Source organism: Actinia tenebrosa, unplaced genomic scaffold (assembly GCF_029948245.1).
Source record: "Actinia tenebrosa isolate PJP-AT-01 unplaced genomic scaffold, QUT_ActTen_1.0 PGA_scaffold9__36_contigs__length_13948895, whole genome shotgun sequence".
Taxonomy (NCBI): domain Eukaryota; kingdom Metazoa; phylum Cnidaria; class Anthozoa; order Actiniaria; family Actiniidae; genus Actinia; species Actinia tenebrosa.
Window position 1 is genome coordinate 7,796,443 of NW_028292586.1, and position 26,869 is coordinate 7,823,311.

General features: G+C 36.1%; 1 protein-coding gene, 1 long non-coding RNA gene and 1 pseudogene across 2 annotated transcripts in view; 2 read left to right on the forward strand and 1 right to left on the reverse strand.

Annotated features, from left to right (window-relative positions):
- LOC116294546 (uncharacterized) overlaps window positions 1–17,002 on the reverse strand; it is a 36,099-nt gene extending 19,097 nt beyond the window's left edge. Inside the window, exons 1-2 of the mRNA XM_031702171.2 lie at window positions 16,862–17,002; window positions 16,558–16,740 (exon numbers count right to left, since the gene is read on the reverse strand). Of these exons, the coding sequence (XP_031558031.2) occupies window positions 16,558–16,740; window positions 16,862–16,919 (241 nt within the window). The 5' untranslated portion in view covers window positions 16,920–17,002. The remainder of the gene's footprint in view (window positions 1–16,557; window positions 16,741–16,861) is intronic.
- On the forward strand, window positions 1,588–23,285 carry LOC116294548 (uncharacterized). The gene is made up of 3 exons (XR_004196941.2): window positions 1,588–1,901; window positions 17,993–18,135; window positions 21,257–23,285. It is a non-coding gene; the product is annotated as an uncharacterized LOC116294548 (long non-coding RNA).
- A 158-nt stretch (window positions 23,286–23,443) lies between these two features.
- On the forward strand, window positions 23,444–25,938 carry LOC116294544 (substance-K receptor-like; annotated as a pseudogene).
- Window positions 25,939–26,869: the final 931 nt, after the last annotated feature.

Genomic DNA, 26,869 nt, shown 5'->3' on the forward strand with positions numbered 1-26,869 from the left:
GCTAAAAATATATGTCATTATCTGATAACACTTGAATTCTGATTGCAAGTTATCGTTCTTTAACTTAAGGACACATGCTGAAACCTTTTATCGGGAAAACATCAAAATTGCAAGGATTAAACGAGAACTTGAGCTTTTTTTGCTGTCATTTGATTTGATAAAGAAACTTTTAAGTGGATACCAGAAATGATTGATAAGAAAAAATACAGTTCCTAAGATGCACCATTTTGTAAACAATCGCGGATTTAAGTAATAGTTAGTAATGATTGAAGGCTAGATAATACTTCGGGATTCCAGAAAATACTACACTTTCCACTGACTCCGCTTAAGGAGAATACAAAAGCCTTTTGTGCTCATTTGAAGGGATTACCGCTTCTATTTCAAGGTCTTATTTTCGATACCTTTCGATTTCCTCTTTGGCAGACTTTGTTCAGATACTAAATCAATAAAGGGCTTCGCCTGCTTCCCTGTTGTTTAACTTCTTTTGTTCGAGGTTGTTTTGCAGTAGGAACAGACGTCATGTAATCAGTCATGTGGATGGATAACACGTGCACAAAGAATGCAAGCTTTGCATACATTGCACGGTGACATTATTATACTCCTTGACCACTGATTCGGTCATTTTCGCTGAAACTCAGTCACACATGTGTCCTCGTTATAAAAAACGAGGCAAAATTACACCGCTAGAATATTGGACATCAAAAACTGAATACTTCAGCCAAACTTAGAAAATCGAGACTTAATGTGATTTCATTTTGACAGATGGAATGATTAATGTAAACTTGAAACTTCTTGCTTACTACGAATCGCAATAACCTTTTACGACTCTTTTACACGAATAACACTACTAATTACAATGCCCCAGTATATTCTATTGAAAAAGATTTTTAAATATCGATGGTATCTAGAACTAAAGTTGAAGCAAAATATTTTTAAAGCAAATATCAAAGTGCGAGTAGATTAAGTAGCAGTATGTAAAGCCGCTCTCAAAAATCACCAGGCGTGACTCATGACTCGAAAAGATGTAATCATGACACACGCATCACCTCTGACTTCTCTTTCATGTCTCATCTGGAAAAAATTAGATTCTTCTTCTCATTAATTAATTGAATAATTCGTACAATTACAGCCTTTATTTCGCCTAGCCCGGAAGGGATTTTCGGTGTAAACTCAAAATGGGTTTCACACAAACATTATCGGTGAAGAGCAATATTATGAAATGGGGACATAAAATTTAAAAAAAAAAATTAAAAAACTAAAAAATTCAATAAATAAATGTCTTTTTTATAACAAGTAATGAAATTCAACAACTGAGTTGTAAGCTTTCGAATATCATAAGTAACAGGTCCCCTCATACAGAGGACGGGATTTGACAGTAACAAAAGCGACACGTGACAAGAATTACTCAAGCTATTGGCTATTTTGTACCTTGTGTTACAAGCAATTGTCAAAAAAAAAAAAAAAAAACCATTAAGAATGATATGCCAAATGGCTAAAACTGAGCGACTGAGAATGACAATTGGCTTGCAAAAGGGCACGTTTTAGAGGAAGTTTTGATGAATGGGGCTCCTGGCATGACAACTGGTCCCAACACTTGGGCCAGCATTTGGTCGGTGGGATCGAGTATAATGCTTCAAGGTGATCAGCCAAGAAATACTTTTACGTGGGATTATGTTACAGAGCTACTTGGTTGCCTATGCGTATTTGGTTTCACGCACCAGGTTCATGTGAGGAAGTTGAATATTCTAGCGTCAATGCAAGTGCGATGGGCTGATCCTCAGCTGTACAGGTGAAGATGGGAAAACTACGAACACTTCTTTGCTAGAAAAGAGCAATGGTCCGAAGAGTCGCCAGGACAGCAATTCCAATGACAGCCAAACCATACTCAAGAATCAAAACATGTGAGTAGTTGCTATGATTTTATCCCCATTTTTTCTTATCAAGTTATTTACAATTTTTATGCTTGAAAATGAACACAAGCGATTAATGAGTGCGGTTTGGCAATGCGGTGTTCGTTTAGGACCCCGACATGGCTGTAACCAGTTGCTTTTATTCTTGACACGAGTTGCCGCCTGCCTCACTGCGGCTCCAACACACACACCATTTTTTCACTACCAAAAACCTATCTACCATTTATTTCAAAGATTCAAATTGATTTATCTCAACAAAGTCTTTTTGTATTTTCTTAAGACTGAAGGTGATTTGGGTTAGCTTAACGAGGGTCTTTTTGAATTAAAACAATCGGAAAGAACAAAAATACTTTGCATTGTTAATGAAAGTTTATGTCATTGTTACAAATACTTTAGTGTCTTTCATGATTAAATATTCAATAAATCAATCCTTAATTAAGGGGATGATTAAATTAAAGATACTAGTAAAAAGAGGTAAATGATAAAGTTAAGATAAAGTATGGTCCTTGCTGGTGCTTGCTTAAGCCAGCGTTTCATGTACAAATTCTTTTATTCAAAAATCTCTAAGACAAGACTATTGATGCGGAGGAAATTGTATACATCAATAAGAACATGGAACACGTGTGGGCCTTTTTACTGTGATTGGACAATTGTACTTTAGAAGAACAGACAACAGGTTGTAAACCTCGCAATAACCTGTATCGTACAGGCTTGTAAGGGGGTGGACACGGGAAGATGTTGTATTTACACAAAAACTTCAGTCCTATCAGCTCAAAATAGCAGCTTGAATCACAAAAAAAGGATAAACCTTTGAAGGGGGGTGGGGAGGGCATTTGTTACTTCCTTTTGTATCTGTTATGATAATAATTATGGATCTTCGAAGGTGCATGATCATCGGTAAGATTTTTTTGGCTTTTAGTGTTGATAAACCCAATGCAATAATAGCCACCACTTCATTATCAAAAATCTTAAAATTAAAATCTTACCTAAACACTACATTTAAATTCTAGATTAGAATAATATAAACAAAATTCGAAAGTTTAAGGTAAAAATATTAAATCCTTAAGTTAAGAGAATTTCTAAATGTGAAAAACACCAGAACGAGGCTAGTCAGTCGTCTGTCATGGACTTTAACACATGAAAATCCGTGTAATTTTATGGAATTCACTGGAATTCTATTTTTAGCAATAAAACCTTCCAAAAATACATATTTCTACTTGCTATTCCTGATAGTCAGAGCTTATTACTCAAAGATTAGTTTTTTTCCCTGAAAGTCAATGGCGGCATTATTGCATTTCGTTCTATATTCTAAACATGTAACAATTGACCACCAACGTACGCTACACATAGCTGTTGAATATATGGTTATTACGCGGAGACTCGCTAGTTTATTTATTTATTTTTTATAATTATATGTCTAGACTACTGACGACAAAAGCATATCTGAGAAAGGGAGGATTATATGATAAGTAAATTGGCCGAGAAGTCATCATGGTAGAGTAGCGAGGCCCTGAGGCATGCTTTAGATTGACTGGCTCTATGTAACCGATGTTTTACGAAAGGCAAAAAAATGAGACCAAAAATTGCAAATGAGAAAATTGTTACGATGAAAAAGGACCAAAACACAGAACTAAGTTGACTGAGAATTATTGTTTGAAAGATTGTCTTTCAATTCTGACTTTTACGATAGGCAAAAAAATGAGACCAAAAGTTAAAAGCAAATAAAATCGTTACGCCTGAAATAGAGAATTGATGGGTTGCAAGCATTCCCAAAAGAGTCAAAAGACAAAAGCATGGCGGCCATTGTGGTGCAAATAAGAAATTGTACACGACTAAAAGAACAAAAACTCATTGAGCTAACTCAATGAGAATTTTAATTCGAAATTCTGACTCATCGCATGACACGCCACGGGCAATAACCGCACTTGACTACTACAATATCATGATCATAATAGTTTTATGCTAGATGATAATTGCAATATATTGAAAGTGATGATAATGGCGTCGTCGTCGACAATGATGATCATAGGTAACGAATAAATTAACTATATTTTATAATCACCGTAGTAGAAATTTTATTTCTTGACCTTTGCCTATGATTATCTAGCTCTACTTAAAGCAGGCATTATGACTTCCATTAAGTACTAATAAATTATTTGGTCATAAATGTATATTAAATAAGATTTGTCTGATTTTTGTAGTCTATGATGAAAGAACTGAACCGGCCCCGTATGAAGTATAATTCAAAACATCGGAATCTGAACTGAAATTACTAGTCCGGCGGAAAGGAATTCGAAATTATTCTGTCTGTAGTATACTCATCAATCAATGTCAGTAGGTACTTTAGCACTTACTGTGAAGTCATTAATCTGACTGATGTTTAGTAAAATCCGGCAGGGAAAGGCGGATCTTGTGACGTCATATAAGTGACGTCATGGCTTTGTAATGGGAAGTGCTTGCAATCAATATCCATAGGACATAGGGATTTTTTTCTCACTGCGGGTAGACTAAACGGTTCAGAGCTTAAAATAATATTTGAGTTTATGAAATGGGCTCACGTCAGTCGTGGACAACATAACGAAATTGCTTAGCGTCTTAAAGATAATGATGATGGTGATGATGATGGTGATGATGTTGGTGATGATGATGATGATGATGATGATGATGATGGTGATGTGATTGGTGTTGATTTGATGGCTGATGCTGGTGATGATGATGATGATGATGATGAGGTGATGGTTGATGATGTTGGTTTTGATTGATGATGATGCTGATGATGATGATGATGATGATGATTGTTGATGATGATGATGGTGATGGTGATGGTGCTGGTGATGGCTTTATGATAGGTTGATTGCTGGTGATAGATGATGATGCTGACTGCTGATGATGATGATGATGTTGATAGATGATGCTGGTGTATGGTGATGATGATTGATTTATGCTGATGATGCTGGTGATGATGATGATGATGAATGATGATGATGTTGAATGCTGATGATGGTGATGGTGGTGAGTGTGAGGTGTGGTTTTGATAGTGATGATGGATGGATGTATGATGATGATGATGATGATGATGATGATGGTGATGGTGATGGTGTTGGTTTTGATGGTGTTGATGATGATGGGGGTGTTAATGAAGATGGTGATGATGATGATGATGGTTAGGGGTAGAAAGAGAATTAAGAACAGGATCAGAGGATAAAAAAATAAAAACCAGCAACCCAGAGTAGTAAAGAATAGTAATTTGCACTATCTGCACGAAAACGAAAAACACGTGAAAAGCGACGTGAGAATACGAACTATAGTCTACTAATGATAAAACCACTGCTGCTGTTGATGGTGATGAAGATGCGATGAAGATGAAGAAGAAGAAGAAGAAGAATGATGATGATGATGATGATGATGATGAGATGTGAAAAGATGGTAATGGTGATTGATGGTGATGTAATAAAAGTGATAATGAAGAGTTAGTTTCGGATGATTGATGACAGCTTCATCTTATTGTCTTTTCTAATAATATGACACACCGTAACGCCCGGTCAAGGTCAGCGTATCGAATTCGTTTTTACCAACAACGATGAAAACAACCAAGATGCACGACTGAACACGGGGTTATTATTAGAATATAGCCAATGAAATAAAACCCCTCTTTCTACTTGTCGTGACTAAAAACACTCGTGTATACCGATGTTCATAATAATACAAATATAGATTGCTAGCAAATCAAAGCATCCATTAAATGAGATTAGCTTTTGAAGTCCAAAGCGGATGTTACGAGAATGGTTTCCTTTAACCTTGTCATTGTGAGTACCCGAGGCGACTCGACGCGGAAGGAAGTTAAATCAAGTCCTTTCTAAAAATTGAATAGAAACTCATAAAGAGTGTCATACTTGAAAAAAACCTACATTTCATACACCGAAACGAAATATGGCGACCAATTGAATAACTTTGGTACTGACTAGCCTCACATACATGTGAAAACGCTGTTATATTTCCAGGTGAACACAACCTAGTCAGTCGCTAGTCAGTGCAGAACAAAAGTTATTCAAATTGGTCACCATATTTCGATTCGGTGTATTAGCTATCCTGGCTGTAAATTAAAGATAACACAACTAAGAATCCAAGTTTATGATGTTTATATACAAACGTTTTATAAGAATAGTTCGCACCCCACGGAGGCAGGGGAGGGGAGGGTAAGAGAATTTAGAAAGTACAATGTGGTAATACGTAACCATTGTTGTGCAAAACGGCAAAGAAGAATGAAAATCAATGGCGCATTTAGCGATGATTGTTTTAGAAGTATTTTAGTGAACACACGAAATTTATTTCAAAGTATCCGACGACTGTGCTCTCTCTTCGATGAATAAGGTCAAAAGACACAAGTTTAATCCTGCCAAACCCACCGTTTCGTGGTTTGTCGTGGCTTGTCGCGCCGGCGCACTCTCTATTCCGTAGTAAAATAACGGTTATTGAAATTTGTATTTCGTAGAATAAATATGAACCTTGCTGTGCTGGGTTTAGTTGGGTATGGGCAGAACTCTCGAAAAGTGTTAGGAAGTACTTCGCTACGCGTCGTGCTTCTAATAACGCTTCTCTCGTGTTCTGCCAACCCCTTGTGAGCTTTATTTAATGAATATAAAACACGCCCGCATGTCTATGTACTGTGATATAAACATGCTGGAAGCTGTAGACCACGAGAGAAGCAAACTTAGGAAGGCATAGCCGAATGTTTCTGTTGCTTTCAATTTCCTTGCTGTGCTGGGTGTATTTGTGTATTGGCAGAACACTCGAAAAGTGTTACGAAGTACTTCGCTACGCATCGTGCTTCTAATAACGCTTCTCTCGTGTTCTGCCAACCCCTTGTGAGCTTTATTTAATGAATATAAAGCATGCACGCCCGCATGTCTATGTGCTGTGATATAAACATGCTGGAAGCTGTAGAACACGAGAAAAGCAAGCTTATGAAGGCGTGGCCGAATAATTCTGTTGCCTTTAATTTCGAGTGCCTTACAGCTCCCAGAGAGTGTTTATATCACTATACAGAGACATTAGAAGCAACCGTTTTATATTGCTTTTATAAAAGATTTTTTAAAGATTTTGCGACAGCGTGTCTTTGTACTCTGATATTAACGCGGTAGCATGCCAATAAGTGCGTGCGTCATATAAAATATCTTATAGAGCTGTGCACAGCACGCGCGCGTTTTTTCTCTTTTCGTCATCTAGAGGGAGTGTTCCCAACACAACCACCCTACATTGTTCTGGGTGCGGCCATTCAGATCATGAATACATAAATTGTACAAAACGTTTCAAAGCATCCCGTCGGAAGAACTGCTAGGCCCGCCGGAGGAGACTACGCAAATAATCGTAATTCCAAAACTTCAACAAAACAACCCGACCTTTGTGGTTTTGTCAAAATGTTTAGTTTCACGTTAATAAACATTAAAATAAAACGGGTTTGACTGGCTAAATCTACGAGCAGATAAACAACTCGTTAAGTTTGAGATGACGATTTAAATCTAAACCATTAAACTTAATCAAATTAAAATGTAAGAATTGTAAAGTTTGTCAGAAAGGATTAATTTGATGAAACCTAAAGTGCTGCACGATCGAACCACTGTTATGATTACATTGTCGGCTGTTATCATTAGTAGTTTTCTAATTACTATCAGACATTATTCAACTCGATACTTTCCGTTTTTCATTCGTCGCGTCAGAACATCGAATTACTATCCGATTTCCGGATTAATTCAGCCATTGTTTTGTGGTTTCTGCAGACTGTGTATTCTTTTTCCTATTTCCGATCAGTTAGTAAAAGTAAAACCATTAATTTAGTCTTACGTGAGTTCCATTTTACTTTACTTAACCATAAGACAAAAGGGGATTTCCTCAAATCATTTGTAGAAGTCACCGCCTAGAAACATCCACCTAGCAACCAGCTTGATTGTTTCCGGTCGCGCCACCTTAAATTACGCTGTACTCCATACACCGTCGTATATCGAGAATTTGCACCATCACGTGATAGCAGCCATGACAGGAGGCACAACAATGGAGTCCCCCCCCCCCCCCCCCCCGGGGAAACTGAATTCTTTCTCATGAAAATTAGATTAGACCAGATTCAGTTTTTCCTGCCTCCTGTCATGGCTTCCATCACGTGATGGTGTAAAGCCTCTAAAGCGGTATCTAAAAAGACAATTTATTTCATGGCGTATAATAAAAAAAGATATTTAGGTTATGATTCTATCTTGTTTTTAACTGAGTGACCTTAACGACTTATTGAGAGATGTCTCGCTGAATATTCTTATCGCCAACTTCAGTTGCTAAGAGCAGGTCATCTATCAGGGAGATTTAGTAAAGTGGATTTTCTTCAATGGTTGTAGAAATGTTTTCTTTTCTCGTTTTCTCCTATTTTCTGTTTTTTCTCCCAACAGAAAATAGTGAAAATAACTAACAAAAGGGATTTTGGGAGTGTATGTATAAAACGTTACCATGGTTGAGGCCACTGTTATATCTTATAGATAGATATATAGACTTTATTTATAGAGGGCAAACACTGAATAGCTAGTATACAATACTAATAAACTTATGGCCCTCAATCGTTATCTTCTAGCGCTAAGGGTTTATTTGTGTGAAAAAATTTGCCTATAGAGGCTTTGCACCTTCACGTGATGGCAGCCATGACAGGACGCAGGTTTACATAAGAAAGAAGTCATCAGTTTCCCAGGGAAAAAATACCTATTGTTGTGCCTTCTGTCATGGCTGCCTGTACCTCTTCGAACACCACTACTATCCTCAGGAGAGGAGGGTATAGGGTTGACCAAGATTAAAGAAATTAAACTTCAGAAAATACTTTTTGAATAATAAGAGATCGATCGGGTCGATTAATGGAAAAACGTTAGCAAAATGTTTGAAATTTTACGAAAAAATCATTTGAAATGTCACGAATAAACTGTACTGGGCCAATACTGAGCGCACAACCAAGGGGGATGGCTAAATGGCATGTCGGCATGTCAGCAGATTAGTTCGATTAATAAGAATAAATAATGAGATATACAAGGCACTACTGCTAACGAATAATAAGCGATGACAATGGTCGAAACACCTTTATTTAGCTCTTTCTCATAAGTGTTAGATTACAGTAGACAATACACAACTAGCAAACCATCCCTCGTGGCCGAGTCTTTTTCAAGAGGTTTAAAAATAGGCAGCTATTTTAAGTAAATTCATAAACCCGGTTTATGTTGTGGTTATCTTACAAGACTATGTATATAAATATATACATATCTTATTGTTCTATTCATTTTTTCTTTCGTTGATAAGTGCTACCCAGAAGTGGATCACGCGATCGTGTCCGCCATATTGGAATCTACTTGAAAGTCTAATGAACCCCTATAGGATAATTGCATTACGGCGTCACTTACTACCACTACCAGAATCCCTTGCACACTTTCTTTTGCTGAGTTAATTAGCACCAATTGTCTTACTTTTCTCATGAGGAAACACAACTTTGAATAAGCAAAAGCATTCGCGAAGCATTTTGTGGTGGTAGAAAAATGACGCCATTGTGCAAACGTCCTATAGAGGTTTTGCACAATCACGTGTCCACGCCCAGGCTGCCAGTGGTTGGATGACAGAACAATAAAAACCCTTTGCTCTCGGGAATTGAATCCTTTAGTCATGTGCAAATCCTCTATTGGGATATTTGTTATATGTTTTACTGGCTGACGTTATACCCCTATCACGACAAGGGTATGACCAGCATTGACTTTTTAACTTCCAAAATGGCGGAACAACATCACGGAACTGTCAGTGCATGGAAAATTATTTCTTAAATCTCTAAATTGTAAACTTTTTAAAAAAACAGGATTCAATTAAGCCTGTTTTGGCTCAAAAAATATGTGCCAAACAAATGAGGGGAAAAAAAAGAAAAGAAAAAAAAGAAAGAAAAAAAAGAAAGAAAGAAAAGAAAAGTAAAGAAAAGAAAAGAAAAGAAAAGAAAAGAAAAAAGAGAAAGAAAGAAAAGGAAAGAAAAGAAAAGAAAAGAAAAGAAAAGAAAAGAAAAGAAAAGAAAAGAAAAGAAAAGAAAAGAAAAGAAAAGAAAAGAAAAGAAAAGAAAAGAAAAAAAAGAAAGAAAGAAAAGGAAAGAAAAGAAAAGCAATATAACTTAAGAATTACGCAGTCATCACTCTTTACAAAAAGTCAGTCAAACTAATACCGTTTCTTTTTCATCTTCCAATACAATTTGATGTAAGATTACATTTCCTAGCTTCTTTAGGCAGGGCCCATATTAAATTTGGATTCATGCCTAACTTAATCTAGGTTAATTGCAGGACCTCATTTTATTATTTGTGATTGCATTTAGCCTCCAATGGCTTTCATATCACTGGAAGAACGCCAGTGATTGTCAATACATAGTGAGAAAATATCCGACATTTTTTGTGCAATCCAATGTTTGCTATAAATCACTGCCGATACAAGTTATGGACCAATATTTGATAAAACTTTGATAGCTTATCTAATCCAGGGTAATCTTGCATGCATCAGACGGTTTAAAGGATAAAGACTGAGGTGTCGGGTCAAACCGAAAAAAAAAAAAAAATGAATAGAAAGAAAACGAGGGAGAAATAGAAGAAAAGGAGAGCTAACGATAAAATATTGATAATAGGAATAGATAAATAAAGTTAAATATATTTCATATATAGGAATATTAAATGGTAAAATAGAAATTGAGAAAATGAAAACTTATAATTTAACCGTTTAATTGTCAATCTTTTTAAACAAAACGAACAAAAAAAAAAACCCTAACAAACAAACAAAACAAAAGGAAACAACCACAACGACAACAAAACAAAACAAAACAAAACAAAGAACAAAACAAAACGAAACCCAACAAAACAAAACAAAACAAAACAAAACAAAACAAAACAAAAACAAACAAAGGAAAAGGAAGAAAGAAAAAAATTATTTAGTGAAATGTATAAATAAAGTTGTTGTTGTTGTTCAAATTTAGAGGCGAAACGGAGTTCTCTAGTTAAAACTGGAATCCCCTACAATACTCCTCTTTATTTTTCAGTTTAAGTATCAAATTTATTGAAGAATCTAGGCGCCAAGGCCGTACAAAACTTATTAACTTATGATATATATTTACCAATGGATAGTAAGGAGTAAGACATTACCGGCGAAATTTGAATTATTCACTAGATAAAGTGACTATGTACGTTGCTAGATACTATTGATACTGAGCAAAACACACCTATTCAGGTCGTTATCCGTCGATAGAAATCAGATCATACATATTTAATGGTTTTTAACATCAATGTAACAATACTGTAGTAATACTAAGATCATGTAGCCTTGGTTTGATAAGTTATAATTTACGAGGTGCGCAGGCTACTTTAATGTCACTAACTTTACTCGCACATCCTTAAAGGATTATCATTTACGAGCGCTATTGGTTTACATATTCTGGGCCTTGTTTGAGAATATTATTCATATTGTGAATATTTTGCGCAAAATCGGTGGCTTGTATCTCTTTCAATGAGAACGAAAAAAACAAATGAAATAACCGCCATGTTGGAGGAAGTACACTTGAATAATATTAAACATATCTGTAAACTATTACAGTCAAACTAAGAAAACCGTGAACACCTAAAAAATGTCTGGAATGTTAAATATCGTGTTCTGACCAATCGCATGCGAGAATGAATTTATTCCTAATTAATTAAATGTAAATATCTTGCTGCGGCTACAGTGTATCAGAATATTAAAAAAACTGACTATAATAACTGATTCCAGTGGCGGATCTAGGGGTGGGTTTTGGGGGTTGCAACCCCCCCTATTAGAGCCATCGTGATTTATTATCATCATCATCATCATCATCATCATATAATAATAATAATAATAATTATTATTATTATTATTTTCATGACAACACCAACAGCATCGCGAGTTTTATTAAAACAGGGGTGCCGAACACATTTCGCTCGCTTTTTTTCCCTATACGCCGTGTGTGGGACCTGTGCAACCATGCTCGCCTGCAGAAAATAATCATTATCATAAGACCTACTTCCGTTTGGGAACCATGTGCTACTTTCCCGCCAAACAAATACCTCAACCCCCCCTTTGAAAAATCCTGGATCCGCCCCTGGATTCGAATATAAAATAACATCTTACAATATTTTGTTTTTTGTCGGCTATTCGTATTTAGAATTTTTAGTCAAATAGAATAAAATGGAATAAAATAGAAAAAAGAAAAGAAACAAATATGGGAAAAAGGTTTGCATGTAGTAGCGAAACATTTCCATCGATTTCTCAGTCGCTCGTCGCCCAACTGCTGTACATCAATTAGTACATTCTCGAAGTACTTCTACTATTAGAACACTCTACAGCCAGTATCAGATACAAAATATTAAGATTAAATCGGCAAATCCTTTCAGATGTGAGATCTAGTTTTTTTCCCTAATCCGCTCGGAAATAGCCTTTCCAGACTGCGAAATGCAACGATAGTAAACGCTATCAAGAACAATTGACTCACTAAAATTAACGAACTTTAATGACATAATTTGATTGCTAAAGCCATTCAAAGTGCCTATAATCACCGTTACATGGAGCGTGCAATATCGACCTGGCTATCACCATCATGCTTGGTATAATATTTAAACGAAGAAATTTTAGTTGATAAAATATAACTACATTTTTTTCAGGTCTTTTCCAACGCACTACAAAATCCACAGTGCAATAGCTTTTATCCCCTGTCTATCCAGTCGATTTTTGCGTGCCTGATATTTTCATTTAAAAGTCAGGACAATAAAAATCCATAATTGAATAAGACAATAAAACAGGAACTCGAACAGTATTATACGTATTATAAATATTGAAAACCAATGGAGTTCTATAGTGCCGACCACATAGGGACCAGAAATCCGTGAAAACCTCGAAAAAAGAAAAAAGAAAAAAAAAAAGAGTTTTTTTACGTTGGGGTCACCGAGGTAGAATTTTTAACCACAACTGATTTTTACACTAATCTAATTCAATATATATCATCAATGAGTAAACGCGAGATTTTAATACCGAATTCTTTTTGCAACGAATATTGGAACCACGGGTTTCGTTATTACATATATCTATGACTTTGAAAATGCTTTGGGAGTCGTTATAATACAACCTCTAATCAGGTTTTTCCCATTTTGAATTGAACGAATCATTAACATATTTTCACTATATACATCTTTGTTTACTCTTACTAGAAGCTAATTCGTAAACCACCTTTTTTCTTGAGCTTAAATGAAGGCTGAACTAAAATTTTCATAGTTCGACCGTCTTGCCGTGATGCCTAAAGGCTTGTTAAAATGGACGATTTTTGCAGCGATTTGAGGTGCGATTTTTGCGGCGACTTTGGTCATAGCCAAGAATGGTAAAGGGTAAAGAATTAACTGCTAAAGTTTTATTCCAGAAACCAAGATTACCTGGAGAAAGGTCTAAAAGCATAAGAAAAAATCTATTATATTCTCAAAAAGTTGCTGTAAAAATCGCACCACACTGATAACGCTGAAAAAAATCGCTTGTGTCAAACGGGCCTTAACTGCTCCTAAAATGACGAAAACGTCGTGATCCTGTATCTAATTGTAGAAGACTTCACAATTTATCGGCAAACATTACCTGTCTTATGACTAAGCCGGTTTAACAGTGCTTCCTAAACAGTAAAAAAACCCATACATCTTACATATTATCATTTTCAAAGTTATCTTATAAAAAAAATTTTCCGAAACAAATCAGGTAAGAAGTATTTGCAATAACATCAACTCGATCTTTACCGGCGTATTTTTAGACGCATAATTTTGTAAAGTAAAAGTCACGATGATTTAAAATAAGATAATAATAAACTACAGTAAAAATTAGTCATGGAGTTATTTCAGTTCTGAAGTAACAAATAAAATCAACTCAAATTTTACTGGCATATTTTTATACGCATAATTTTGTAAACGGTAAAAGTCACGATGACTAACAATTAGATAATAATAAATTAAGGTAAAAATTAGTCATGGAGTTTATATTCCATTTGATAAACTATTCAAATATAGCAATTTTAACTTTATTAATTCCAAACGTCAACTGAGATAGTTAGTGAAAAATTGCACCCTAAAACACCAGGAGCCCGCCAAAAGCCATTCTGATGTCAATTTGTTTGCGAATCAATGTGGCAGGATCCCAAAGCGAAACCTTTATTGAATCTATCTCTAATTAAAGTTGAATTGTTCAAAACGAAAGGCTAGCCAGCCCGTATACAGTATTGCCACAACTAAGGCTCAAAGGAAAGTCAAAACCGCGTATGTTATCTTCCCCTAGCACCTGCGACTTAGAGCCGAGCCAATAGAGTTACTTATGACCTGTGCTTATTTTATACTTATTCATGGATTCACTTTTTTGTATGAAAAAGAAAGAAACCTTTCATCACTATGGCAAACAATACTCTCTTTTGAACTTGGAATTATTCGTATTTGAAGAAGAAGCTGGATGGTTTTTGTTCTCCTCAACTATTGATCTTTGTTTTGTGCAAACATGGTAAAAAAATATGACGTTTGACACGTCGCCAGAAGAAAAAAAGATAACTTTTCAAAGGCCCTTACATTCGTAATATGCTCATGATCCACCGTGAAATGCTTTTCTAACATATGCTCAAGTAAGCAGCGCTCCAAACCTATTAAAACCATCAAAATCTGAAAGTCATTATCGAAAATTTCCCTAGGCCAAATAGCTGTTGTTACATTTTCTCACTTAAGTTTCAAGTCTTTAAATATTCTATCAATTATTAAATCGCTGTAACTCTTCTCATCAAACTTTGACGGAAAATCAAAACTGGAAGTTCTTTCTCAGTAAATCCGATTACGAAGGTATTGTTTCGCGGGTAAATCACATTTTAAAAACTTTTTTAAGGTTTGCAATAACGAAACCTTCACTAGTAAATTTTCAACAAAGCAAAATTCCAAATAAAAAGTAAGAAAGTAAGTTTAAAAAAAAGTAAAATCAAAAGAATCCGGAAGACCGTGATTCTCGACTAGAAGATTCTAAACGCGATTAAATGTAATGCAAAGATCACAAGTCTATAGTTTATTGATCAAAATCTTAGAAGTCTTGATATTTTTCTCTGATGAAGAAAATCTGCATAAGAGAGCTAAAAGAGATTTTAGTTGCATATAAAAAATGAAAACATCCCCAGGGGGTTGAGAATTCCATTAATAAAAATATAATCTCGTAATGTTGAGAGAGGCGTAGGGAAAATTTTACTCATAAGGCGTAACTCAATCTGCGAAAAAAGAATTCAAAAACCTTTTTTGAGAGATTTGAAGTAGTGTATGCTTGTGGAAGAATTTTCCGGAATTTTATTTTTTTGGAACTGAGCGCTTGAAGACGTTTTAAATCAGAGACTGCAATAGCCTTTGTGCAATTGTTTATTCTAGGAAGCGTGCGGGTCCACGTGCCAAAAGTAGAATCCACTGTATAACCGTCAATCCCGAAGGAACAAAAGAAAATAATACTAGAAAAAGACTATGAATGTGTCTCCACCAGGCCATCTAGCTCAATTATACCCTACCTCTGATATAGACAGCACAGATCTAAAGCATGTATAGACTACTTAAATCTGTGATAGTAATCACTTAAGTATTACAACACATCTGTGACTTGGAAGTGATTTCATATCGAAAAAACAAGATGACTGAATATAAATTAAGCAGTCTTCTTCGAATAGTTATTTTACAACCAGGCCTAAAATTAAGTCTTTAGCTTGTCAATACTATAGACATTGTAGTTTAAAGATATTCTACATTTATCGTCTCGTAGCATATTTGAAAAATCAAATGTGATGATTGTTGAAGAGGAAGGGAAGTTTGATTTTAACGGTCAAAGAGAGCTGTACAAAATTGACATTCAACGTCGAACTGGATTGTTTAAAGTTCAAATCAAAGCAAACTGAAGTTCTAATTTCAACATTCAAAACCCCAGCTTTGAATATTGAATCATTCAGTCGTATCAAAGCGACTCACTGAGAAAATAATCTTTTTTCAGTCGCTTTTGTTGAAAATGAACGGCGTGCTCCAATGTTTTTAGCGTTGAACGCTTTTTAGGACCAAACTTCTCATCTTTACAATACAGGAAGAAAACATTCAATTGGCGTTGATTAAGGCTGGCCAAAGAGTACACACTGCACTAGCAGAACACATCTGTCCCTGACCGAATGATCTTCTTTGATAAATAATACCAGTGAAAAAATAAAACCAATGGCATAATAGTACGAACGATCAAAACATAATTCTTCGTAATGATGGCAGACGAGTATCAAATACACTGTTTCACCCGCAGTAACCACTGATTATGTTATAATGTAAGCCTCACACTGTGGCAAGCTGAAGTTTGGCTTTGGTCGGGCTTGAGTGACGTATTGACGGCATGGTTGATACAAACTCTTTTTTACATCAATGCCACTAAGGACAAAAACACGGACTTCCGAGAAAGAGAATATGCACACTTAGAGTCGTGTTGACGTATTGACTAATACGCATAATGCGGAATCAATCGAGTACGAGCCGTGCAAAAGTATTACAGGTACTGTCTGCAAGTAACGCTAGTGTAAAAATGGAGGTGTACTTACTGGGATCGAAGCAGATATTTCCACAGTCTTCATCACAAATACACCTATCGTTGTGTTCCGTGCAGTCTTTTATAGTTCTGCAGGGTGTGACATCTTTACAGAACCTGTGATAAACCTTCTTGTGAAGCCGAGGTTTACAAGTGCGTCCCTCGTAGGACTTCAATCTCTGATAGTAATACCCGGCTACGAGGAAATCGTACAAGACGGATGAGTGATCGCTGGCAAGTTGTAAACATCTAAACACTAGAATACCCGTAGATGTCAGATTAAACAGAAATTCCCCGTTATTTGGACTATACATTACCTGCCTTGTAGTTGAGTAGAATCCAAAGGTACAAGAACGAGTTCAAAACCCTCCACATAATAGCCCAAGCCTCCTTGGGAAGGAAATGGTTATTGAGCCAATGGTGAGATCTCGACTTAACGATATCTCTGCCAACCGCATAGTCACGGACCGACTGTAGTTTGTCATGGAGCGAAGATTTAAAGCTCAACATTCAAATCCCCAACGCATACAGTCTCATCATGGTCCCACGTGACAGCCCTTGGCCAATCAAGACCAGTCGTCTCGTCCGGTCAAGACAGGTGGCCGTTTGTCTACGTTATTTACGTTGAAATGCTCACAACTTCGGGCAGTCCAATGTGAATAATTTAAAGTCAATTAGTTGTTATTACTGTGTTGGTGACCGCGCGTGGCATTGTAAAATCTATTGTCTACCACGTGTATGGGCCACGTGCTGGTCGGTTGAGAAAAACTCGATTACCTATAAACCTTTATTACTCTACAAATCAATTCCTAAGAATCATTTAATGAATCGTACATTTTGCCGAGAAACTCCTTAAGAACGTCTCGGAACATATATCCTTGTTGAATGCGTTAAAGAAGGCTTCACTCTGCAACCGAAAACAGAAGTCCTTTTAAATCACAACAATAGCCGTTTATAAACACAATATCCTGACATTTAAATCCAGATTTAGTTCTTTTCAAACTAATTCTTAGGATTTCGATAGAGAAAATCCGACATGGTTTGTACGACTTGTACAAGAAGCAAATATGAATTGTGATGTTGTAGGGAACCCTTTTTGACCGGGCACCTCTAACTTTACGTACACAAAATAAAAAGGATTCTCATTTCAAAAACTCAGTTTTCTTAGACCAGACATTGAAAGAGAAGGATGTGTTTTCATTAAACAACCATTCACTTAATTAATTTTACAAGCCAGGATCTTATCAGTTAACTTAAAACTCACTTCACTCAACAAATATGTGAATAATTTCCTACCACATTCTATGCATTTTGGTGGAAACTGAGTCAATTAATTTAAAGATGCTTTTGTTGTAGAAATCCAAATGGATATTTTACTAGAGGATTACAAGTATTATTTATTCACATGTTGGTTAGTGATCTCAAATTACTCATCGTCTTTTATTTAGGTTGTGATTTCATAAAGACCTGGCCACGCGCCCAAACCAATTCTCCACACAATTGGCAGTTTTGTCTGAAGCCTGTTAAAAACCAGGTACACGCTTGAATGTAAGTCTGCTTACTCTTTCACCTGCTAAACTAAACCCTTGAGGTAAGTAGCGTATTGTTAACAGGATGTATTTAATTAGTCAGTAAATATCTGTCTTGTGGAACGTGGATCAAGATAGTCTAGTCAGTCAATGGAAAAAGACTTTAAAAAAGAACCCATTGAAAGGCATGCTTTCTGTAGTTATTTTCTTTGACGGATATATACATAGAAAGTACTGCTGCGTCTCTGTCTGTCTGTCTGTCTGTCTGTATGTATGTTTGTATGTCTTTCTTTCTCTTTCTTTTCATTTTTTCAGTCTTCTTACATCTACTTCTGCTACTGCTACTGCTACTGCTACTGCTACTGCTACTGCTACTGCTACTGCTACTGCTACTGCTACTGCTACTGCTACTGCTACTGCTACTGCTACTGCTACTGCTGAATATGATGATGATGATACTACTGCTACTACTACTGCTGCTCTAGTAGAGTGCATACCATATATCTGTGAAAACTAAAGAAATTGCACAAATTAGTACAAAGTATTATAGGTCTACGGTCTACCGAGATTTACTGAACTTAATAATTCGAGCAAGTTTGAATTGTGCAATTTCTTACAATTTTTTATGACCATGTTGACGGATATATGCATGGTACGAACTCTCCTAGAGTAATTTTATTTAACCCGCGAAACAAAGTTGTATAACTAGTAAGTAACAGTTAAAGTAAAACAAAAGAAAACAATGGAATTATTGTCTAGTAATGTGTATCAGGCTTACTATTTTTTCACGGGTGAAAAAAGATGACTGCTGCTGCTGCTGCTGTTGCTACTACTACTACTACTACTACTACTACTACTACTACTACTACTACTACTACTACTACTACTACTACTACTACTACTACTACTACTACTACTACTACTACTAAGAGACTTGTCAAATTAAGATCTTCTAGATGTTGTATACACATTTTCCTTTCCTTTTTCTAGCAATAAAACGTTTTAATCAACAAAAGCCGTCCAATTGACTTTTATGGTTGCAAGTTCTAAATAAAGCCGTTCCAAAGTCTTTTTTGTTTGTTAATCAGAATTTTCACTGATCAGATATTGAATAGACTCTTAAGGATATTCTCAGAGCAGTCCAACGTGGAAGACAAAACAAAAGAATGTTGATCTCTTGAGGATTGAATATTAAAACAAAAATTCTTTCCAATTCAGCTGTTTAGGGAATTGCTGCAAGTGATTTATGCAAAAGACGTTTACTGCCTCAGAAAACCAATCCAACAAATGATTAAATTTGTGACTAATCAATGCCAAGCCAACAAATTCTCAGTGCTTTCAACAAGCACTTTTTACAATCTGAATAAGGGTAACCACTATAGTTTATTCCCTAAACACGATCCAGACTCAGAAACTTGATTGCCTGTTAACTAAACAGACATTAATCTAACAATACAATCAACTTCACTTTGTTTATGATTTGATTTAGAGCATTTTTGTTAGCTTAATCAAGACACAAGTAAAGAGATTTATCGATAGCTTTGTGTGCAAGTGTTTGGTGTCTCTTAAGACAATGCGTTGAGCAGTTGAATGGACGTTTAGGCTGTTAGAAAAACAAAAGAAGAGCATTAGAGAGACCTACACGTGGGCAATTCAAAGTAAATAGCTTTAGTATATACAATAACTTACATATAATGGAACACCTCAAGCCATATTTGTATAAATAACGGTGATTTAGATTTCATGAGTTTATGAATAAGTAAAGAGGACATTGCACCTCTTAAACTATGAACACGGTGCTGTAAAAGCTACACAATTATTCCAAATACATTCTGTTTCTTTTACAACAGTAAAACCATACTGTTACATCTCTTCTCCTGGTTTTTGAAGTTTGCTAAAAACTGTAACAACTTTATTATCTTATTTATATTTTAAATTCAAAAATTCCAATCACCATTTTTGTAATTTTAGCTCAAAAAAACGTGCTGGTTTGATCAAAGATCCTGAATAAAACGTACGATATTACATTAGAATTACATAGTTTACATTACATCATTTTTAAAATGATAAAATTGCTAAATCATATTCATGTCGAGTTCGATCTTTTAAGAGGTGATCCATTGATTCAGTTTACAACATTTTTAGTTAATGTGCTCTTATCAAATACTTGACGGTCTTCTTGGCTCCATTTCTATTACCTGATATTGAGTTACATGACTATATCATATTTGTCATGCGCAACCGACGTTACAGAAAACATGCAGCCATTGGTTGTTTTATTCCTCGATGAAATCAGTACACCTAAGTTATATGATCCCCTTACAAACTGCCACTGCAACATTTTTCCAAGCCCATGCAAAAATGGACCCTTTCTCCAAATTATCTAGGATGCGCCTGCAAAAACAAAAAATAATCAGATTTTTCTTGATGGAATTTCTTTTGTATTTCCATATTAGCATCCAGCATACTTTTGACTGAATAGTTAATTGTTTTCCCAAAGTGTTTTGTCAAGTACATTTCGATTGGCTGCAGCTTTGAAGTGGCATTTGGACTAAAATCGTTAAAAATCTAAACTCATTTATTCCCCTCTAAATGATTTGATAATAAATATAATGAGGCTAAAACAGGCATAGATTTTCTTTTTAAGCGATTTTTGACCGCAAAAAAGGTTTTAATTAAAAGCTAAACCATCCTCCTAGTCGCCATTCCTTTTCTTTTCTCAGTGCCCAAAAGTCATTAATTTGTCAAACTTTGCATATATATATTAGCTACGAGTTTTTGTTGTTGTTTGGGTTGAGTAAGTGACGCCATATCTCCCCCATTCCTCTCCGAAACTATTCTTCTTGCGCTGAATGCTTATTGCAACGATCTTAAAGGCGGGCGGGAAAAATCGTAAAATTCGCACCCTTTTTCTTGAAGAAAGTATTTGAACCAATGATTATTTATGTCTTGAAGATTGCTTTAGCAAACTTTTGGATGGCTTCAAAGTTTTGAGCGATTTTCGTCCAAATAGACCTTTAAAACTCTCCACGTGCTTACGTACGAGAGTCACGTGAATTTTCGCATCTGAGCTGGAGGAAATTACATTTCTAGCTAATTAACTTTGTTCTGTTTAGGAAATTTTGTCTTTGAAACTCTTCATATCGTCTCAGTATGAACTGAACATTTTTGTTTCGATTTCAGGTTTTCTAATCCCCTATATGAGATCTGGAGGCGTAGCGATGGAGAAAGGAGAAACAAATGGGAAAACTTTGCAGTTGATAATGCATTTAAAAACCCGTTGCTAGGCGGCCGATAAAGTCTGGTTTTTATTTACGTCGGTGTCACCAATCTGCAGTGGCCCTTGAGGGACATGCAGCAAGTTGGACGAGTTGCTAGAAATAAGAATTGAGTTGCTGCATGCTCTACGAAATGCTGCAAATAAGAAAAGAGTTGCTGTATTTTAGATGAATCGCTACAAATAAGAAACGTGACAAGTTGCTGCAAATGAGAAACGAATTGCTGCATGTTAAACGATAAGTACTGCGCGAGCAGTTTAACTGCCATTTGGGACGGAGTTCTAGTTTAGTTTACTTTTCGACGATTTCTCAGCTAAAACGAAGAGCAATATTTCTAAGCTACAAATAGTACAGCAAGGGATTACCTCACTTCCGGCGACGGAGTACGAAAAAAAGCTGTTTCATTATTAGTACTCCTACCCCTAACGCAATATTTTCAGTATTGATTTTACATGAAGTGAATAGTTTAATGGTAAAATATTTTTATATGATTTGAGCGATGTATCTTGGAGACATCAAGGTTAAGACTTTTAATATGCTAATGAGTGTGACATAGGAGGCATTTGGTTTCACTTGTCATCATGTGTAAATTGAAAAACTAATTGCTTTTAATTTTTTTTGCAATAACCTTTCTATCAATCCTTAGGCCCGATCCATACGTCGCGCTTTTTATGTGCCGAACCTAATAGTATCTATTTGGCACATGAAAGGCTCGACGTATGAATCAATTAAGTTCGGCACAACTGGATTAGGTTCGACACGGTACTGAGCTCGACCGCGCCAGTCGAGCCGCACGGCAAAAGTTTGACACTGATTCAAACGTCGAGCTCCTGTTGTGCCGAATCAAATGCATAGATTAAAATTAGATGAACCCGGACTTAAAAAGCAGCGGTATTTGGTAATGAGTATGCGCGATACGGTCTTTTTTGTTTTTTGTTTTTTTTGTTTTGTTTTTGTTTTTTTGTTTTTTGTTTTGTTTTGTTTTGAATCTTCTGTTGGTGTACTTAGTCCAAACCGTCTCCCACCACCCGGCATTTCTTGAGAGGCGGCGACACGATCTCACAACGGTCCCCGAAGTGTATTTTGTAAGGAAAGAAGCAACAGCATTACAGCGAAACTGGCTATATGTCTTCTTCTGCTAACAAGTAACAGCTTAGACTGCATGATATTTTGCCTTCTTGCCCTTGCATGTCGAATAGCACGGAGAAAAAGTAGTCTTTTTTGATCGTCCGCCATGTTTGTTTTGATTTGAATTGTTTCAATTTACCGTAATTCCGCTGACTGATTTTACCGCTTACTCATGCTCAGAGTAATTGGCTCAACACATTAGGTGCGACGTATGAATCAACGTCGATCCTATTGTAATTGTGTCGACCCGAAAGAGGATATTAGGTTCGGCACATGAAAGCGCGACGTATGAATCGGGCCTAAGTAAGACAATGATAATGTACAGGTTTTTTTTATTGAACCAGACAATTTTCGTATTTTTTTATTAGGTAGATCCCAACTAATTCATAGCGATTATTCATTTTTGCTCAACTTTATTCTTTATAAACTAGCGCCTCAATTTAACTGGATTTTTCATATTTAACTTCATTTTCATATTTTCTAAGCGTTTGGCCTGTATATATTATATTTTAAAGCCTCAATTTATACAAACGGTAGTGCATTGAAAAAGCCAACAACTCCGAGTATATAGAATGCAAATATAGCAATGTTTAATTTAATTTTTTTAGAAACTTTAGAAAATTCGATGCCTTTGAAACTGATATAGATTGTAAATAAAAGGTGAAATTTTAGATTATGGAAAATAGAAAATATCTGTCAGCTAGTTTTGGAGAAACTATATCAGCATGCAGTAGCGTGGTAAAATCCACTATTTTTAATTAAACACGCAATATTGAATACTTGGCTAACGGTCGTGTCAATCATTAAAATGCAAATACAATAATTTGGTCTACAAAGGCTTATGATTTTTCAAAGTTTAGGTCTGGCTTTAGAGATAATTTTAAAAATCCGATTTCTTGCAAAGAAATGTAAGACACAGAGCTTTGCATGCTTATTTCATGAGGTTTATTTCATATGTACTGAATTCATTTTTTATATGCTCATGAAAACAGGTGCACCGAACTTGAATAATTTGTTAGTCTGAGGATGTCAAGGCTGCACGACTTCTTACTTATTAGATCAGTACGACGGCAAGGATAAGAACAAATTAGGTCATCCTTAATCACCGGTAATTTTTACTAGTACCCAAAATAACCACGAAAAGAAAAGAAAAGGTTACCTGTGAGCAGCGTTACTGGACCTCTCTCAACTCCCCACACCATGTCATTGAATACAACGGTTCTCCTTGCTAATGCGACTTTTTCCAATTTCGTGCAAGAAACTCTTCCAAACAAGATCATTAAGGTAATGGTGTACTGCATACTATTTGTAGTGTCATTCACTGGTAACCTGCTTATTGTATGGGCAACAAGTAGAGACAATCGACTAAGAAGTACGACCAATATTCTGATTGCCAACATGGCGGTCAGTGATCTTCTCGTTCCATTATTCTCGACGCCAAGAAATATCTCCTTTATCATCTTTTATCGAGGAATATGGCTGATTGACGGTGACTTTGGACTTGCTCTTTGTAAGCTCGCATTTTACCTGCAAGACGTTTCTTTAGGTGTTTCGATTTACAGCTGTGTGTTTATCGCTCTCGATCGCTTCTACGCTGTAGTTCATCCACTCAGAGGAGGTTTGAGCAAGGGAAAACTCAAGTATATCATGGTAGGGATCTGGATGTTTTCCCTGGCCATGTTTTGTACATATTTCTTTACTTTTACGCTCGTAAAGACAGGAGATTCCACAGGTGCATCATGGATTTCACAAGAATCGGTGTAACAACAATCCTACTCTATAGAACTTATTATTTTGTAATCATTGCGCTTAATTTTGGAATCCCATTACCTATCATCTCTTTCCTCTACTTACGCATCGTTCTCAAGCTCCGACAAACTGCAGTACCAGGACAAGCAGGGAACATTTCCTCTGTGAGGGAGCGTCAAAACAAGAATGCTCTCAAAATGTCCGCCGTTATTGTCAGCGTTTTCTTCCTTAGCAATTTACTTTTAGTAGTAGTCTATATTCTGACAATTTTTGGAAAACTCGATAGCTTATCATCGCCTGCAAAGATCGATATATTTTTCTCGGCGTCATTCATGGCCGAATCGAGTTGCTGCTACAACTTCTTCATCTATTTGGTGTTCACTAACGTTTATCGACAAAATTTCAGAAATATGTTTTCAAAATGCACCTCTGTCAATCCTTGTTTAGGAAGACTTCGCACCAATTCCTTTTCTCTTGGGAGTGTGGCAACAGTCGCTGAACAGGGACAAGTCAACGTGATTAGAATACATGACCATAATTAACTTGGATACTAAGGCGGGACAAATCAACTTGATAACTATAACTGACCTAAATTAACATGGATATTGTATGAAACTCACTAAGGTTATGGTATGTATGGTAAACTTATAATAAGGCCGGAGAAGTACGCTTAGGCTAAGGTCAAGCGTCGAACTTAATCACTTGAGCCATAACTGAACGAAATAAGTTCATGTGAAGTTCGACGTTTGAATTGGCCCAAATAAGCTCGACCATTTGAATTTGGACCGATTTAGTCGAACTTCACTGACGACTTGGTCAGTCGGGAAGAACGACTTTAGATCGAGGTGCTTATGAGACTCAGAAATATGTTGCCAACAATAGCTAAGTTAAGGATTTATAAATCATTTATTCTATCGCAACTTACGTATTGCCATACCGTCTGGCACTTCTGTCGCGCCTCGGATACTAGGAAGCTAGAACCATTGCAAGAACGCGCATTAAGGGCCATTTACTGCGATAGGAGTAGCTCATACGAGCAGCTTTTAAAGGAGGCAAAACTTCCAACATCGCAAAATTGTAGGCTACAGGATATAGCGCAAATTATGTATAAGGTAAAAAACCATCCGGCTCCACCCTTTATCTGACCGTTTTCATGGCAATGGGTGTAGGTATGACCTTAGAAATTCAGATGACTTCTCAATACCAAGATTAAACACTATAATATATGGGAGGCACAGTATTAGGTATATGGGTCCTTTCATTTGGTCAAAGCTTGATAAATCGCTCAAAATGATTGAATCAATTAATATATTTAGAAATCAAGTAAGGAAGTTGGACTTGGCCATGACTATCTCTACTCAGGAGTGTATAGACTGCTTTTTGTGTCTAAATTAATTCATGTCCCTACTTGATCTATTGAATAATTCAATTTTATAGAGTTTAGGTATTTTAAAATTGTTGTTGGTCTATAATTTGTCTTAAAACTATTTTTTCTGTGCATTTGAGAGCCGCATTTCCGAGTAGTTTTGCTTTGAAATCAAGCGGGATTGCTGTGTTGTGTACACGGACGCCCGTACGACGTATGTACGTACGGAAGTGACGTAGTAGTCAAGCCATGAAAAATCAACTCGATGGCTTACCATCTTTTCTTAAGTATGGTGCTCAGCTAATAATTAACTATGGATTTTAAAGGATTTTATTAGGGTTAGATAGGTGTCTCCAATAAGTTTCTTAATTGTAATTTAGAACGAAAGACACGTTAATAAAGTTATTATTATTATTGTGAATAATTATTCGCGAAAGTGACGATTTTTTCGCGGCAATAGCATCTGCTTCAAACGGCTTTTGAAGTTCAAAGGACCTTCAGAGAAATATGAGAGGATTAAGGAAGAAATAAGAGAACAATTTGAGAGTGAGAACCAAGAGATTGTTACCTCAGAAGAGAAACAACAGGAAGAAACGACACAAACACAAAAGGCAAACGCTTCTAAATCACTCCAGTTTGTAGACTGTGTTTTTGTTGGTTTTGTGGTTTTGTGTTTTTTTTCTGTTTTGGAGACAGGAAATGCATTTCTACGTAACTAAAACAAAGGCTCGCCTTTTTTAAGAATATTCATTCTTTTGAATAGGAATAGCGTTCAAGCTGCCAGTATGATGAATTGACCTGTAACCATTTTTGAATAGGAATAGCGTTCAAGCTGCCAGTATGATGAATTGACCTCTAACCATTTTTGAATAGGAATAGCCTTCAAGCTGCCAGTATGAGGAATTGACGTCTGACCATTTTACTGCACATAAACGTGGTTTCTTTAAAGATCGATCTAAAAACGTTCGACGTTCGACGTTTGACTCAACCTATTCCTTTATTGTGACACTGCTGCTTTTGAAGTCAGTGAGATGCAAATACGACCATCTGTTGGGGCTCCTTCAAGTTAAGTTTGAACATATTTCTTTAGGTTAAGAATCTCTTAATTGGTTGTCTATTACGGACAAACGTTATTTGAATGATGCTATAATGGTCTTTAAATGAGTCTTGCAGCCAGACGGAGAACTTTTTCCATTCGTGGGTGTGAACTATGGAACAGTTTTTGTGAATACTTTTAAACAGAGAATAGCAAACGCATAACGGTAATAGTTATCA